This window comes from Bombina bombina, chromosome 1 (assembly GCF_027579735.1).
Source record: "Bombina bombina isolate aBomBom1 chromosome 1, aBomBom1.pri, whole genome shotgun sequence".
Lineage (NCBI taxonomy): Eukaryota > Metazoa > Chordata > Amphibia > Anura > Bombinatoridae > Bombina > Bombina bombina.
The window spans coordinates 263,061,653-263,078,948 of record NC_069499.1 but is presented as its reverse complement, the minus strand read 5'-3'; the positions used below and the strand labels follow the sequence as shown (position 1 = coordinate 263,078,948).

The window sequence follows — 17,296 nt, the reverse complement described above, 5'->3', positions numbered from 1 at the left end:
AAATCATTTACAAACAACTTGTGCAATTATGGCACAAATGGTTGTAAATGCTTCTCTGGGATCCCCTTTGTTCAGAAATAGCAGACATATATGACTTTGGCGTTGCTTTCTGGTAATTAGAAGGCTGCTAAATGCTGCTGCGCATCACACGTGTATTATGGCTAGCAGTGAAGGTTTTAATTAGGTAGTTTGTAGGGAGCTTGCAGGGTTAATTTTAGCTTTAGTGTAGAGATCAGCCTCCCACCTGACACATCTCTTTAGCTCTTTCCTATCTCTTTTTGTCTATCCCCCCTCTTTCTATTTCTCTCCCCTCTCTGTCGCGCCGACCATGCCCAACCACGCCCCCCGTCACGCCCGACCATGTCCCCCGACCATGCCCGGTTCCGTACGACCACGCCTATGGTCCCCATGCTCCTGCCCGGCCACGCCCACTTTTGACGCAAACAGCATGGAGTGTCAGGTAAGGCCAGGTGTGTTTGTCCTTGTGCTGTCTCTACTGTGCATGACAGCTTCGGACAAACACACTTGGCCTTTTATATAATAGGATGGGGGTGGATAGTAATGCAAAAAGAACGCGTTTCTCAGCAAACTGCCATTTCAAGATGCATGATGAAATGGCAGTTTGCCGAGAAACGCCTTGCATTGTTTTAACCTTTATATGATCTTTTGAGTTGGTTCGATTTGGAATTATACATTTGTGTTGTTTATTGATACACAAATGCGGCGCCTCTTCTTTTATATCGTTGATTCTTAAATAATAGAGAAATGCAAGATAAAACTTATCATGCAACTACAAAACTCAAAGTTTTGGTGCTTGAAACAACAATAATAATAATAATAATAATCATAATAAAGTACCCACATTTATTGTGTCACAAACAGAACTTTATCTGTGCAGGTAAAATGACAAGATTAAGTTCAGTCACTGTATGATATTTACCCTATATTTTAAAATCTATGAGGAAAAAAAAATATACAAGAATGTGACAAGAAAGACAAGTCTACATTATATATAAAAACTAGACAACTGTTCTAACAGTGGTTGGGAGACAGATTAGGCAAGAAAAAGGCTGACTGACCAGTACAGACACTTCCATTTAGGTAAAAGACTGGTAACATTGTGGTACTGGCAAGTCTGATCTGATTAACCTGAGAGTCAGATTGATGGGAACATGCGTGTCTGATTGGGTGATGGAAGTGAGCTGTTCAAGCTTTTATGTTCAGGGTTACAGGCTACTTGTATTAGAAGGGCAGACAAGTCTGATTTGGGGTCAAGGTGTATTTTGACCTAGACACACTTGCCTAGGGCAGCAGATTGGGGGGCAGCACTTTTTGAGACTCAAAACACCCACAGATACATGCACACTGCACTACACACACGCGCACTTGAACATGAACATTTACTTTGGAAAAGCCATGAAAAACAAAGTAATGGTAGACCATCACCCAAAAGTATTATGGCCAAAAAAAGCCTAAAACCAGGGGTGGGGGGCAACACAAAACTTAAATATGCCACTGTCTGGGGTACTTGCTGGACTCATGTGGTGGAGTTTGACTTTTGTTATCATGATTAGTTCTGTGAGAAATTAAAGATAGTGCTACACATTCCCATCCTATGTCAGACACAAATGTGTCTGTATACAACATACACAGCATTTAATCACATGCAACAATAGGTATGATGTACCTATGTTTTATAACATACTTATGCACACACATGCTGACGTTCTGAAGAGTCTCTGGGCTGTGCAAAGCCACACATGGTGTATAGGCTCCTATAACAATACCATGGCTCTTGTTTCTGATGGAAGGATAGGCCGGTTTGATTGGGGAGGAAGAAAGAGACAGTTTAATCACAGCAGGCAAGAAAAATATGATCTTATCAGGGTACCCACAACTCTGTGTCAAGTACCAGTGAATCCTGTCTGCAGGGGATGCCAGATCTAATCTGCAGAGATTGCTTGGTTATCTGGTGGATCAAAAGGGACACTCAAGTCAAACTTCATGATTCAGATAGAACATGCATTTTTTTTGTTTAAATCTAGTTTTCTTCCATTATCTAATTTTGCTCCTACTGAGCATATGCACAAGTTCACTGGGTATGTTTTTTAGTCTATGATTGTCTGGTGGTTGTCATGTTATACAAGGACCAAATAAGGGACAAATAATAGAAAAACAAATACATTTGTCATAAAAAATATACTGCTTATTTGAAATTCAGAGTGTCATTGCATTGTCTGTTTATTCTGCACTTGTTAATTATACATTTCTACTGTATTAAATGTGAGGGTGATATTTTGAAGGCCCAGAAAAACTGTGAGTAAGCAAATGACAGTAACTTGTGACTTATTAGGAAGTACAGGTGTGATCCAGGCATATTCACAGTTCTGGGCTGATTTTATCTTGTTTGGCCAGATTAGACCTGGGGTAGAGAGGGAAGTTTTGTGAAGAGTGAGCAGGAATGTCCGATGTGGGAACTTGGCTAAATGGGCAGCTGTAATCATGAATGGATAGGTCTAACTGCATGACTTCAGAGGGCCCTGGTAAATGGTGCAAAGTTTGCTTGAGCATTATTATTGTTTATTTGTATAGCGCTGCAGAATTAGAAGACAAGCAGTTCTGCTCTAGTGGGCTAGCACTGACTGTGCAGGAAGTACAATTGGTTCTGTACTGCTAGCACATTGTGTCTTAATGATTCCAATAATTAATTACTGAATTCATTTCTACAGCACATAATTCAAATGTGATAATAAAATGTGACTACAATAAATATGAGTGAATACAAGCCCTGTGATATCAGACAGAATGCTTCAGTTGTGCAGAAAAACAAGATCTTTATTGAATGCTGTAAAGCAACCAGAACCCTCCCTGACAGGGAGGGAGGGAAGGGATAAAATTCCCTGAAAAAAAACCTGGCATAACTTCCTCTCCTAAGGCAAAATTTCACTTTTATATTGCCAGAACACAACTTTTTTTCCATATATGATGCTGTTACTGCTGCTCATATTTGCTTTGTTTCCCTTAGATAGTCAGCTCTTAAGGTTAGGATACATTAACTCATATTTCACTCTATTATTATTATTAATAATATATATATTTGTAATATGCCAACAGATTGTACAGCACTATACAAAGGGTACAATAAATAAAGACAGGACATGGATCTCATACATACATAAAGATATAGGGCCCAGCTCACTAAAGAGCTTACACTAACTCTTAGACTGTACGCTAGATTGAGGATTCTTATCATTCACATTTTAATAAAATAGATTTTTTTTATTTCAGTTATATATTTTCTTTATTATTTTGATTATGTGATCACTGATCACACACACACACACTGTATCCTGACAATCAATAAATTGTAATGGACTTCTCTGCAAATAATAACATACAGTAACATTAAACCCTTCAATATACATTTGTGAATAGTGCAGAATGGAACAATATTACTGTGAAGCACCCGTACAATATACATAAACATAACAGAACTTTGGCAGAGCTATGAAGATCCCTTGCAGACTTCAGCCCCCCCTGCACCTGTCTACTCCCTTTGCAGACCCTGCTGCTGTACAAACAATTTCATTGTCTGTTTTTTTTTTTGTCACTCTTCATAGAAGCATGCTTTTTTGGGAATGCCTATTTGTCCACCCCTTGTAGTGCTCCCCCCACCTCCACACCATCCATACATGGACTAAGGGGTCCAAGGACCCAGCCCATCCCTTTACCTACTCCATTAATGGCTTCTTTGCTTCTCAATGGCCCCAAAGCTACCAAATAAGGACAGACTGCCTGCCTTTCCCTCTAGAGCTCCCACTGACTGATCTCCAGGCATAGTATAAATTGGCACTCAGTCCCCTAGGCAGCACCCAGCCAATTCAATCACAGCAAGCAGCTCTCCTGTGCAGACCAGGTGAGTACTACAGAGACATGGTGTATGTTCTTCCTGCTGGATAATTTCATCACTTTTGGGACTAGACAACCATACCACTGATGTTTTTGCTTTTTTTTACCCCTACATTTTTGTAAGCATATAGAATCTAGCCTAACTATTTGGAATGTTTTGCTACTATGGAACTTTCTACAGAGAGGAAGTTATCCAGCTCCAGTACAATATTTTATATGAGTTCTTTCAGTTAATGGGTTAGCAGGCGGAAACAATTTCTGGACCAACACAGGGCTCAGTAGGAATCACTATTTCATTTTCAGATACATTGTTTCCCTAATATTCTTGCCCTAAGGAAATGAAGGGGACAAAATGGACTGTAGAATTATAAAACACTGTATTTTCTAAACATATTTCCACCCTGCTAGAGAAACACAGCATATATGTGTTTGTGGCTTGTACAATTGGTGTCTCACTATTAGCTTGCCGATAGGGGGCACAAGCATTCACTATATTCACCTTGCTCTAAGTAAATAAATTAGCATTGCGTGTGGTCTTATAAGTAGGCACCTAGAACAGTGATTTATTCCGTCTCCTGATAAAAAGGAAGGTTACACATTATAAATGTTGAGGGACCCATCGTTAAATGGCAAAAAAAAATCCCCAAGACTAAATATTGTAGCATTTATCTTTATTTCAGTAGCTATTTAGCTGTAGTTGGTGCTGTTGGTGTGGCAGCTGTAGAATGTAGTGTGTAGGAAGGGGGTCATATGAAACTTGTCTTGCAGGCAACTGTTGGGGGTGGGTTGCGTTTATGTGTGAGACAGCTGTTCCCAGAAAGTGTGCGGTGATATTGAGAAGGGAGGTCAGGACGATCTGCAGGATATTTTAACCATTCACACAAAGGACAGCTTTTGCACTACATACTGTATTCATGTATTAACCCATTAGCTGTCGCATTGGACTGCAGAATGCTCATTATAATTTGTTGCAGAGCCCTCTTTAGCAACCATAAGGTTAAACTCTATAAAATATATGAAGACATCAATAGTGCAAATTATACATAATGTTGTGCACTGACACACATCACACTGGGGAATATTATAGAAAGCAAAACACTACACTATCATTCAAAACAATGCACATTAAATTGGCTAAGATCCTTAATAATTAGAGAGGACACTTAGATATGATACATAGCTTCAATTTCTATATTACCCAAAGAAGATGATTTACTAAAATCCGGATACTACTCGCACACTGTTTACATAGGAATTTAGGAGAAATATCTTACGGTATTTTAGTGACATATAATACACAGATAACATGCAAAGTGAGGCATTAAAAACACACTTTTATCAGAAATGCCTATTTGCCACAGAGTGAAGTATGCATCATAATACAGAGATTCATAATTGTATTTAGAAAAGGGAGGAGTACTAGACTATATAGTAATTTACCTCCATTTTAATTTTATATACCTATGCAATGACACTGGGGATCAATCTATCATCTATCTATCTATCTATCTATCTATCTATCTATCTATCTATCTATCTATCTATCTATATCTATTGATTTATGTATCTATCTATGTATCTATCTATCTATGTATCTATCTATCTATCATCTATCTATCTATCTATCTATCTATCTATCTATCTATCTATATCTATCATCTATCTATCTATCGATTTATGTATCTATCATCTATCATCTATCTATCTATATCTATCTATCTATCTATCTATCTATCTATCTATCATCTATCTATCTATCTAAATATCGATTTATGTATCTATCTATCCATCTATCTATCATCTATATATCTATCTATCTATCTATCTATCTATCTATCTATCATCTATCTATCTATCTATCTATCTATCTATCTATCTATCTATCTATCTATCATCTATCTATCTATCTATCTATCTATCATCTATCTATCTATCTATCTATCTATCTATCTATCTATCTATCTATCTATACACACACACACACACATATATATATACACCTTACTGAGGACAAAAGGCGAACACCTACAGATAGTGATGTGATGTTTGCAACTGCTCTTCTCTCCCACAGAACATAACCTGCCACCATGTGTGACGACGAGGAGACTACCGCCTTGGTGTGCGACAACGGCTCAGGGTTGGTGAAAGCTGGCTTTGCTGGGGATGACGCCCCACGTGCTGTGTTCCCATCCATTGTTGGACGTCCACGTCACCAGGTATCTGCTATAAATTATACAAATATTGAAAGTCTTATCAATAGCCTCTCTGACACCCTAAATATGATTTCTGGTTCATGATTTATCCAAGTCCAATGAGGTTGCAACTCAACTGTAAAATTAAAATGCGTGTAGCCAACTCATCCAGTTCCTAAGTAGACTGGTGGCCACTGATCACCAAACGATGCTTCTTCCTAGAAGAGCATATTGTGTCTTTCCTAACAGGTTCTTCGCTCCACATAGCATGTCCCCTATCTCTTCTCTATCTGGAAATATAAATAGAGAGATCCTGGGAGGTCCAGTAATCAGATGAGCCAGATATTATTAGACTTGTGTAGCAACGTAACTGTTTGTAGACTTCTCACATTCCCCTTCTGTATGTCTAAAGCTGGTCTCATTACCCTGTCATTGCTGGCAAAGAGTGAATGGGTTTTGCCATTGCTGAAATGTTATCTGAAGTATCACTGAAGCCCAAATACTCACGAAGGGAAGCGAAAGACATTAAAATTAAGCTTTGCCAATAGCCCATCAGTTTCACTTACTGCTGGGCCATGCCAAGGAATTTATTGGCTCCAATATCATGTCCACATAGTTAAAATGGGACTAGTTGGCATTTGTGAAGCCAACTAGTAGTGATGATGTGTCACCTTGAACTCTAAGTCTGGATGAACGAAATAATAACTGCGTGTAAAGACGTTTAGACATTAGGAATTGTGCCATTATAAAATCATTTTACTATAAAGTATAAGTGCATTTGTTTGGACCAATTATAACCCCTCTGCTTCCCTCTCTTCTTTAGGGTGTCATGGTTGGTATGGGTCAGAAAGACTCCTATGTGGGTGATGAAGCTCAGAGCAAGAGAGGTATCTTGACCCTGAAATATCCTATTGAGCACGGTATCATCACCAACTGGGACGATATGGAGAAGATCTGGCATCACACCTTCTACAACGAACTGCGTGTGGCCCCTGAGGAACACCCCACCCTGCTCACTGAAGCCCCACTTAACCCCAAGGCTAACCGTGAAAAGATGACCCAGATCATGTTTGAGACCTTCAACGTCCCAGCCATGTATGTCGCCATCCAGGCCGTCCTGTCCCTGTATGCTTCTGGTCGTACCACAGGTGAGAGAACATGTCACTAAGAAAACATAATAACCATCCATTTCATCACCCAGCAACACCTTTTTACTACTCTTGCTTCAGTCTCTGTCCTTCTAGCGCTCTATTTACAAACCCCCTGTAGAGAAAGTACATTTTAGATACAACCACACAAGTTCCTTATAGATGCAACTTTGTATCACACACATTAAGACTTCTTTCTTCCAGTGAGAACTTAGAGCTTTAAATGCTAATCACTAATAATATTTAGCAAGAAGTGTCACTGTTGCATTAAGTTACTATTAATTCAGATCTGACATTTAGCTCATTAGCTCAAGGTCAAAGCTTTCAATCTAGTGATATAAACATTACAATTCCTATGTTGTTCTGAACAGCCATTACTTCTGTAAGTGAAAAAGGGGCTTCCACCATAAAAGGGGACCACAGATGTGTAGTAAAGGGTTATGTCTCAGATTAGAGCATTTAGGTCCTAGTCTATGAGGAAGAAGAGAAATGGAAATGGAGAGGGCGGTTGGTATTGATTACTAAAATGAATCCTCAGTGTTGCAGGGCCCGGATTTCTATTATTTTCTCTTACCCTGATAGATAATGATTTGCCGGAACCATCTGCCATGTCTTCATCCCTGTACTGTAGTTTTTATACTTTATAGCAGTCAGTTAAGAGCAGATACAGTATAAATTTGACAATCTTTGTTTAAAGTAGCACTATGCCCATCCCAAGCAGTTAAAATCAAACACTAATTCCATGTTATGGTTTTTAATCACGTTCAGACTGTGAGAACAAGTGACTTAATTTGTATTGTGAGATAAAGCTTTATACACCTGTTATTTTCTCATCTAACAGTATATATATATATATATATATATATATATATATATATATATATATATATATATATATATATTATAAATGTTATAGGATATATTTTTTCTAAACATTTGGTAGTTGCTCCCATCTATTCGTGGAGGTGTTCCATGCATACACAACTCTTTTGCATTTAAAGGCCACATTCCTAGTTTAATGAAGTGTTTTATCTTTTAATAAATCCCATAAAACAGATTCACTCAGTTTTCTCTAGGGAAAAAGGGGTTACAACTGCTAGCAAATCCTCCTTTATTCCTAAGCAATTTCCAATAATACATTAAAGTCACACTAATTCATTGCAAGTTCAGGCAGACTGCGATGGGAGCTTAATCTTCTTAGGCTGTGAGTCGGGCGTCTGGGCTTAGAATCAGCCTATTTAGAAGCACATAAATGTGAGCTTATATTCACCGGAATGGCACCTCTGGGCGGGGTAGAAACATCTGTCTACTGGGAAGACAAGTGGCACTGATAACTCTGCACATTTTATTACTTTAAATCCCTGAAACCAGTGAGCAGATAAGAATGTAGGAAGGCTGCTGGTGTAATAATCCCTGTGTCTGCAGGCAGCTCTCTAGCAGATACCATGGTTTATTTCTGTACACCACTTTCTCCTACTATGCAGGATTCAGCGCTTTGTATCTGTATTTAATCCTTATGGCTCAGGCTTTAACCCTTTAAGTGTCACAGTAAACATGTCTACTCTAGTAAAAGAAAAGAGCAACCAATAAGCTCCTCAATTCTAAACAATTCTCTATCTACTGCTTAGGTATTGTCCTGGACTCTGGTGATGGTGTCACCCACAATGTCCCCATCTATGAAGGGTATGCTCTTCCCCATGCCATCATGCGTCTGGATCTGGCTGGCAGAGACCTCACTGATTACCTCATGAAGATCCTGACTGAGCGTGGCTACTCTTTTGTGACCACAGGCAAGTCCATTACACTTGTGTCTACATAAACAATTAGCCTTTGCATGCTATACATTCTATTCATATATCCTTATCTGGGACATGCTAGATATACAATTGCTTTAAACAACTAGCAAACCTTAATACTTAGTGCCAACAAACCCAGTTGCTGAATTACAACCTAATGATTTCATTGACAGACTTGGTATATAATACTATATTTTAATCAAGATAAATAATATGTAGTTTAGTAGATTGGAATTCAGGGTGTATATAATTGTGAGACCTTTTTTATAATCAACATTACAATTAAATTGCCTCCAACAGCTGAGCGTGAAATTGTCCGTGACATCAAGGAAAAGCTGTGCTATGTGGCTTTGGACTTTGAGAACGAGATGGCCACCGCTGCCTCCTCCTCTTCTCTGGAAAAGAGCTATGAGTTGCCTGACGGTCAGGTCATCACCATTGGAAATGAACGTTTCCGTTGCCCCGAGACTCTCTTCCAGCCATCCTTCATTGGTAAGTAGCCCTTGAGATGAACTGTTAGCCCCAGAGCTTAACTATTGACCCCTGACTCTGTAGCCACAAGATCATAGTGGGAACCATAATAGCATCACACAGACTAAATGGAAGATTTTGGTTATGTGTTTAAGCAAACTCCCTTACACCAGACACAAGGCCAACATGTAGGTTTCATTAAACATTGAAACTTTACCAGACCAAAGAATATTGTGGCTAAAGACACTCCTGTCTCATTAAGAGCAGATTTATTTTGAAGAGACAGTAAAGACTTTCATACCAACCCCTCTTGCCAACAATAGCTTCAGCTTAAAATCAGAACCTTTCTATATTGGTTTTAAGATTTGCACCTGTTTAGGGTGACGCTTGCTTGTAGCAGTTGCTCTCCATTTGTCAGCATATGTTAAATACAGCAGTAGCTACTCTGCCACCTGTTGCTAGCACTCTCTCAGTTTGACACTTGCAGCTAACTAATCATGTTCTGTGTCAATGACAGGTATGGAATCTGCTGGTATTCATGAGACTACCTACAACAGCATCATGAAGTGTGACATTGATATCCGCAAGGACCTGTATGCAAACAACGTCTTGTCTGGTGGTACCACCATGTACCCAGGTATTGCTGACAGAATGCAGAAGGAGATCACCGCATTGGCCCCCAGCACCATGAAGATTAAGGTGAGATATCTGGCTGAGCTAAGCCCTATACAAATAATTCCTTATCATGTGAAATAAAAATCTCCTAAGGATAAACCACTTAGCAACAGTATATCCAATGCCAAACTAATGATTCTAAAAATAATAATTACACATGTCTAATTAGATATGTCTGTGATTATGTTTTCAATATAAAACCACCCACAAAGTTTCACATCTTAAACAGACAGATGCATGGTCAGTGGGTATAATGCCCCTTACAGCCCTTTAGGAAAGAACTTTAGATTTTTGTCTTCTTGTACCTCAATTGCCAAAAATATTCCAAAACCCTTCAATATAAAGAATGTTTATACAATACCATGATGATGTTAGACATTAAAAAGGCAACGGTCCGTCTGTCCTAGATAATCTGCACCAACCATTTTAAATCTCATTCTTCTTTATGTTTTCTCTTAGATCATTGCCCCACCTGAGCGTAAATACTCTGTCTGGATTGGAGGCTCCATCTTGGCCTCTCTGTCCACCTTCCAGCAGATGTGGATTAGCAAACAGGAGTACGATGAGGCTGGTCCCTCCATTGTTCACAGGAAATGCTTCTAAAAAGCCCACTCAATCTTCCATCCATCTTGTACAGCATACCGAGTACCTCCAAATCAAACAGCAAGACATGGGCTGCCCCTGTACAGTTTGTTTACATGTCATCATATTTATTACTTTATAAATAAAATGCAAGCGGTTACTAAGTTCAAAACCTCTGTCTTCATTACTTTTCCTAAACTGTTGTAACTAAGAATAAAAGGAACTATCTGTTAATTGATGGTTTGTCTGTTGGTTGTGCATTGGGGCAAAATTACACGGATTTTGGTGACCCTTGGAGTAAAAGTAGCCTAAAAGCCTTCATTCTTGTTAACCTTCCTGTATAATAAACAAGTCCATACTCAAATAGACATACAATAATATCCTGCATCTGAAAACAATGTTTAAACATAGGAGAATAAAACAATAAAAATAAAGCTGGTTAAACTGATACAGAAGCTAGCAGGTAATATTATTTTTGCACATTTCTATTGGTGAACAGGGGCACACCTCTATAAAACCTAAAAGTTGTTTTATTTTAATACAGAAATATTTATTTACCAAAACAATGACGCAAACTCTCAAAAAATGTAGTGCCCTTTAAAACATTAAAGAGAGAAAAGCACAATCATACTCAATACAAAGTTCATACACTATATATGTGTATGTTGTAGCAAAATAAAATTAGTCCACAACACATACTGGAAGTTATCTGAAACATGTTAGTTGTCCAAGAAAGGAATCCAAACATTGCAAATGTCACCTTTGCTTTATCAGTATATACTTAAGATAAAGTGGCCTGGTTAACTAATACATGAAAACAGTATATTATTAGGATTGGTGTCTTGCATTAATGCATTGGTTAATCTGTGCAGTCCTTTTAAAACAGCTCAGGCTTATTTAATATTATAATTCAGAGCAGAATAGGAGGAAAGACAGTTAGTTTATCTTATTGGACGAATTATTATAAAACTGTTGATGATAATCACTTGTCCTTGGATGTAAAACAGACAACACAAGTGCCAAGATAGCGCTGCCAGCAGAGGCCACATCACTTCTTATGACTGTCAAGTACTTTCCCTGCATGGAAAGTTCTCTATAAACATTAGATATTGCTGTTTTGTTGTGCTGTGTCATGGTTTTTTAGACACTACTTTTACTGTACATTTTATATAAACACACCAGAAGACGATGTAACCTTCACAATTCAGCTGTCTGCCTTCTGTTCTGTCCCTGATAAGTATTTAAGCTAATACATGTGAATTAAGAGGATATTTCCGTTGCCCCTTGATATAATGGGCTGTGAAGGTCCTTTGTGAGCCTCTGACTCACATCTGCCAGAGCACAGCCACCAACCACTCTGTAAATGACCAGCACAATATGACAGTTTGTTCAATAACATTTTGAGTGGGGCTTATTACATAGGGTTGCCACCTTAGCCCTTTTTTCCCCTGGACACCTATGAGTTAAACATGTTGCAGGGAGTGCAGGAAGGAACATGTATTGCATTTCTGGGCAAAACTATTCATACACAACAATATACATATTTATCCCTGCACACCCTGCAGCATGTTTAACTTATGTGTCCAGGAAAACCTGGCCATGATGTGCAACTCTATTATTACAGTCTGGGCACAGGTTAGTAGAGAATGCACCCGATCACTTTTGGCAATGGTCCTAACTGGTCGAATTCTTTATTTCTTTATTTTTTTTTAAATTAAAAATATTTTATATTATACAGTACTTGTGTCTTGTATTTTCATTAAAGTATTCTGTCTTTTGCAGGTGTGTTCTTTTAGTTGGTGTAGTTATGGTTGATTGGGCTCTATTTCATTTGGGATACAGACACTATAATCTGATCTAATATCTCACTTGGGTATTTCAATGGCAACATTTTTATTCTGTATAAGATACATATTAATCTATCTAATTTAAATATGTCTAAATATGTTTTTTTTCTACTACTGATTATTACATTTATAATTATTTTTTTAAATGCTGGAAACAAGAGTATAAAAAGTAATTAAAAAAAAATACACCTGCCATACAAAATACTACTACCTTAATGTGGATGTTTGAACCTTGAAAAAATAATTATTGCTACAGAGCTCAGTTTTTACAAATTGACAATAAAACCTTCTATTAGAGACAGACACGTAAATATGCTTTAACATAACATTTAATACATTAATTTTATTAAGCATAGAATGTTCAGATGATATATGGTGTTTTTTATTGCAAAACTTTATTATTACAAAAAAGGATGAATAATTCCCATCTGAAATGATGAAACAGAACATAACCAGATTACACTGTGGCAAAACAAGGCGCACCATATTAATCACAAGGACAAAAATACAAATTTTATCAGCCATTACACCAAACATATCTGCTGAGAATAACAGGTATATAAGCAATTAGTCAATTTATCTGTCTTCCACAAAATACTTGACAACCACATCCCAAGTCATGTTATAAATATTTTTGAAATGTATTCCCTTTGCCGCCAGTAGCAATTTTACTCATTGATTGCTGGTAATAAAACACAGAGCAGAGATTAATGCACTCTTTAACTGCCAGTTATATGGAAAATTGCAGTCATTTTATTCCTCTTGGCTGGGGATAACATATACTGAAACCAGAGATATAACCCCTTTTTCTGCTAGTAACAGATAAAACAATAATTTTTTAACCACACCTATGTCAGTAGCAAGTAGAGCAGAGTGCCATTAGGAGCTGTGATTCTATTTTGTGTGCAATTCTACATTGAAGATTTATTTTGGCCCATTATTACCAGGTAGCACATAGAGGGCGCGATCCGATATAGATCGTAGTTTGCGGCGCAAGCGAGGTAACCCGCGTCGCCCGCAGTTTCAGCTCGCAACTCTAGCTATCCAATATTCAGCGCCGTCAGATGCTAAACTGGCGTAAGTAGGAAAAACCGGCGAGCAGGCAAAATGTGCGCAAATACACATTTTAGTCGTCGCAAGTACTTGCGCCTGTATTTTGTTCACGTAAAGTCTCAATAAAGTGTAGTTTTATGCAAATTAGCCTATGACTCGTAAAAAATAACGCCAGTTCTAAGAGATGCGCCACGTAATGACGAGATTCAAAATTCAGACTTAAACCCCTGCGCAGCCGCCATTTTCTTTAGTGTGTTTGGTTGGTTCTTGGAGCTACAGCACACTACAGTGAGTAGGAGAAAGTTGTTAGAGTAGAGAGAGAGGCGCATTGCATAATATTTAGTTAGGTCGGATTTGGAGGATTTGATAAGCTTGTACATTTACTGTCACTTTTTTACATATTGCACACATTTTGCATACACACATATACAAAATACACAACACTTTCTTTTGATAACACCTTACACATTTTATTTATCTTTTACAGTTTGAAAGGCTGAGTGTCTGGTTGTGATTGTGTGTGATTGAAGTGGGAGTGAGTGTGAGTGTGTGAGTGTGTGTAGTGTGAGGATGTCAGGGAGAGCTAGGGCTGGGGGGAGGAGGGAAGGGGAGTTGCAGGGAGAGGATTATGGACAGGAGGAGCAGCTAAAAACATGGAAAAACATATTTTTGCAATATTCATATTTAATAAATATTTAACTATGTATTTACTGTAAATATGTTACATTCCAGAGTTCTTCACATAAGGGAATATGTTCTATGCATTTTTAAATAAATAATCCTATACAAATCTATAACTATATATAATTATATCTATCTATCTATCTATCTATCTATTTATTATTAATATTTATTTATTTATAAAGCGCCAACAGATTCCGCAGCGCTGTCCATGGGTGCAAAGATAAAAGTACAACAGTGATACAATATAATATAATATAAGACACCGGACAAAATTAAACAAACAAATTAAGGGGGAATTGAGGGCACTGTTCTTGTGGGAACTTACAATCTAGATGGGTAGGAGGTTGAGAAACAGGAGGTGGGGACTGCAAATGTGATAATGATGTTAGAGTGGAGTTAGAAGAGGGCAACTATTAGGCAAGTAGAATTAATTTGTTACTGATTTCGTGATAGGCTTCCCTCAACAAAAAAGCCTTTAGGGAGCGTTTAAAGGAGGAGAGGTTAGGGGAAAGTCTGACAGCTTGAGGAAGTGCGCTCCAGAGGGTTGGTGCCGCACAAGAGAAGTCCTGTAGTCTAGCATGGGAGGAGGTGATGGTAGAAGATGCAAGGAGCAGGTCATTGATGGATCTTAGGGAGGCGGGCTGGAGTATATTTGTTGATGAGTGAGGACAGGTAGGGGGGGCTGCGTTGGTAAGGGCTTTGTAGGTCATGGTGAAAATTTTTAATTTAATTCTGCTGTGAATTGGGACCTAGTGAAGGGACTCGCAGAGAGGTGCAGCAGATCCAGAGCGTTGGGAGAGGTGGATTAGTCTAGCAGAGGCATTTAGGATGGTTTGAAGGGGGGAGATGCAGGAGAGAGGAAGGCCAGTTAGTAGGTTATTACAGTAGCCAAGCTGGGAAATTACTAGGGAGTGGATTAGCTGTTTAGTAGTTTCAGCACTCATAAACGGGGTTGCAACAGGATGACGAGAGCAATTGGATGTGGGGTATGAGGGACAGATTGGAGTCAAGTGTAACTCCTAGGCAGCGGACTTGGGGTGATGGGGAGATAGTGGTGTCACCAACAGTGATAGAAAAGTTAGAAACTGGAATAGAATTAGAGGGGGGGGGGTGATTAGAAGGAGCTCAGTCTTGGACATGTTGATTTTTAGGTGGCGAGAGGCCATCCAGGAAGAAATGCCAGATAAGCAGTTGCTGATGTGAGAAAGGACAGAAGGAGAGAGTGCAGGCTGGATAGGTAAATCTGAGTATAATCAGCATAGAGGTGATAGTTAAAGCCATAGCTACTGATAAGTTTACCCAGTGAGGAAGTATAAATAGAGAAGAGTAGAGGACCCAGAACAGAGCCTTGAGGTACTCCAACAGACAGAGGCAGTGAAGAGGAGGCGTTGCCAGCAAATGAGACAGAAAAGGACCTATTAGAGAGATAAGAGTGGATCCAGGACAGGGCAGTGTCACATAGCCCAAGGGAGCTCTAGATCTATTTATCTATAGATCTATCTATATATCTCTATCTATCATCTATCTATCTATCTATCTATCTATCTATCTATCTATCTATCTATCTATCTATCTATCTATATGTATAGCTATATATTGTACCAAAATACCATCAGATATATATATATATATATAAATATGTATTTATAAATAAACAGAACATAATCTTCTATGTGAAGAACATTGGAATATGAAATATTAATATTTTCTGTCAGGTTAGCGCACTGGCAATCTGGTTTGCTTGCGAGTAAGGGTGTTAGCACCCCCCACTGGGGGGGGGATACTTTAATGTGGTTGCAATATTTGGACTTAGGCTTTTTGCAAGCGTTAAAGGGATACTGAACCCAAATTTTTCCTTTCGTGATTCAGATAAAGCTTGCAATTTTAAGCAACTTTCTAATTTACTCCTATTCTCAAATTTTCTTCATTCTCTTGGTATCTTTATTTGAAAAGCAAGAATGTAAGTTTAGATACCGGTGTTTTAAAATAAGTTGTATACCGCATAAGAATGCGGGACCTAAGTCACTTCCGGTGACGTGAATCAGCTGCTGGAGGTGTGTGGCGCTCACTGCGCATGCGCAAGAGGCCCAACCTCCTCAAAACAGCTGATTAAAACTATGCAACGGGTCGAGGAATTATATGGTTCGTAATCTTCATTGCGTAGGCGTGAACAATGCTGTGCATGCGCACACGGCCCTACTCCTCACTCATCAGAGACAAGGCGTAGGCGGCACACTGGCAGGCAACTCGACCCTATTGGGGGTGCTTATAGGGGATACAAGGGGTGCTGATTGGGCTTATGGGGGTTACAGGGGGGCTGATGGGGCTTATGCAGGTTACACAGGGGGTACCTACATAAGCCCCATCAGCACACCCTGTAACCCCAATAAGTACCCCCTGTGTAACTTACATAAGCCCCGTCAGCACCCCCATATCCCCTATAAGCACCCCCTGTGTAAATTATGTAAGCCCCATCAGCACCCCCTGCAATCCCCATAAGCACCCCCTCGGCACGGCAAGTCGGTGGGGTGGGATTGACCAATTTGGAAATTGAATGGAGGTGGGCAAATCAAACGGACTACGGACCGATCAGATAATACATAGAAAAAAGCGTTACTGCATTATCTGATTGGTCCATCTAGTCACTGTCTTGACAACCAAGGCATTGTTTGCGCATGCGCAATGAAGGTTACGGACCATAGAATTCCTCGACCTGTTGTTCTAAAATAAGTCGCCTTAAACAGCTGTTTGAGGGAGGTTGGGCCTCTTGCGCATGCGCAGTGAGCGCCACACACCTCCAATAGCTGATTTTACGTCACCGTAAGTGACGTAGTGCCCGCATTCTTATGGTATACATCTTATTTTAGAACACCGGCCCAATTTTGGTGAACAAACTGGGTTGTTCATGCTGATTGGTGGATAAATTCACCCACCAATAA

General features: G+C 39.0%; 1 protein-coding gene across 1 annotated transcript; it reads left to right on the top strand.

Annotated features, from left to right (window-relative positions):
- The first annotated feature begins 3,759 nt into the window (after window positions 1–3,759).
- ACTC1 (actin alpha cardiac muscle 1) lies at window positions 3,760–11,007 on the top strand. The gene is made up of 7 exons (XM_053697944.1): window positions 3,760–3,916; window positions 5,981–6,125; window positions 6,925–7,249; window positions 8,878–9,039; window positions 9,346–9,537; window positions 10,034–10,215; window positions 10,651–11,007. The coding sequence occupies exons 2-7, from the start codon at window positions 5,997–5,999 to the stop codon at window positions 10,792–10,794; spliced, it is 1,134 nt and encodes a 377-aa protein (XP_053553919.1). The 5' UTR covers window positions 3,760–3,916; window positions 5,981–5,996; the 3' UTR covers window positions 10,795–11,007.
- The last annotated feature ends 6,289 nt before the right edge of the window (window positions 11,008–17,296 follow it).

Excerpts from the sequence above, each read along its gene's own strand:
- ACTC1 (XM_053697944.1), top strand. The coding sequence starts at position 5,997 with ATGTGTGACGACGAGGAGACTACCGCCTTGGTGTGCGACAACGGCTCA. Across the intron at positions 6,126-6,924 it reads TTGGACGTCCACGTCACCAG|GGTGTCATGGTTGGTATGGG; the intron begins GTATCTGCTATA and ends TCTCTTCTTTAG. Across the intron at positions 7,250-8,877 it reads TGCTTCTGGTCGTACCACAG|GTATTGTCCTGGACTCTGGT; the intron begins GTGAGAGAACAT and ends TCTACTGCTTAG.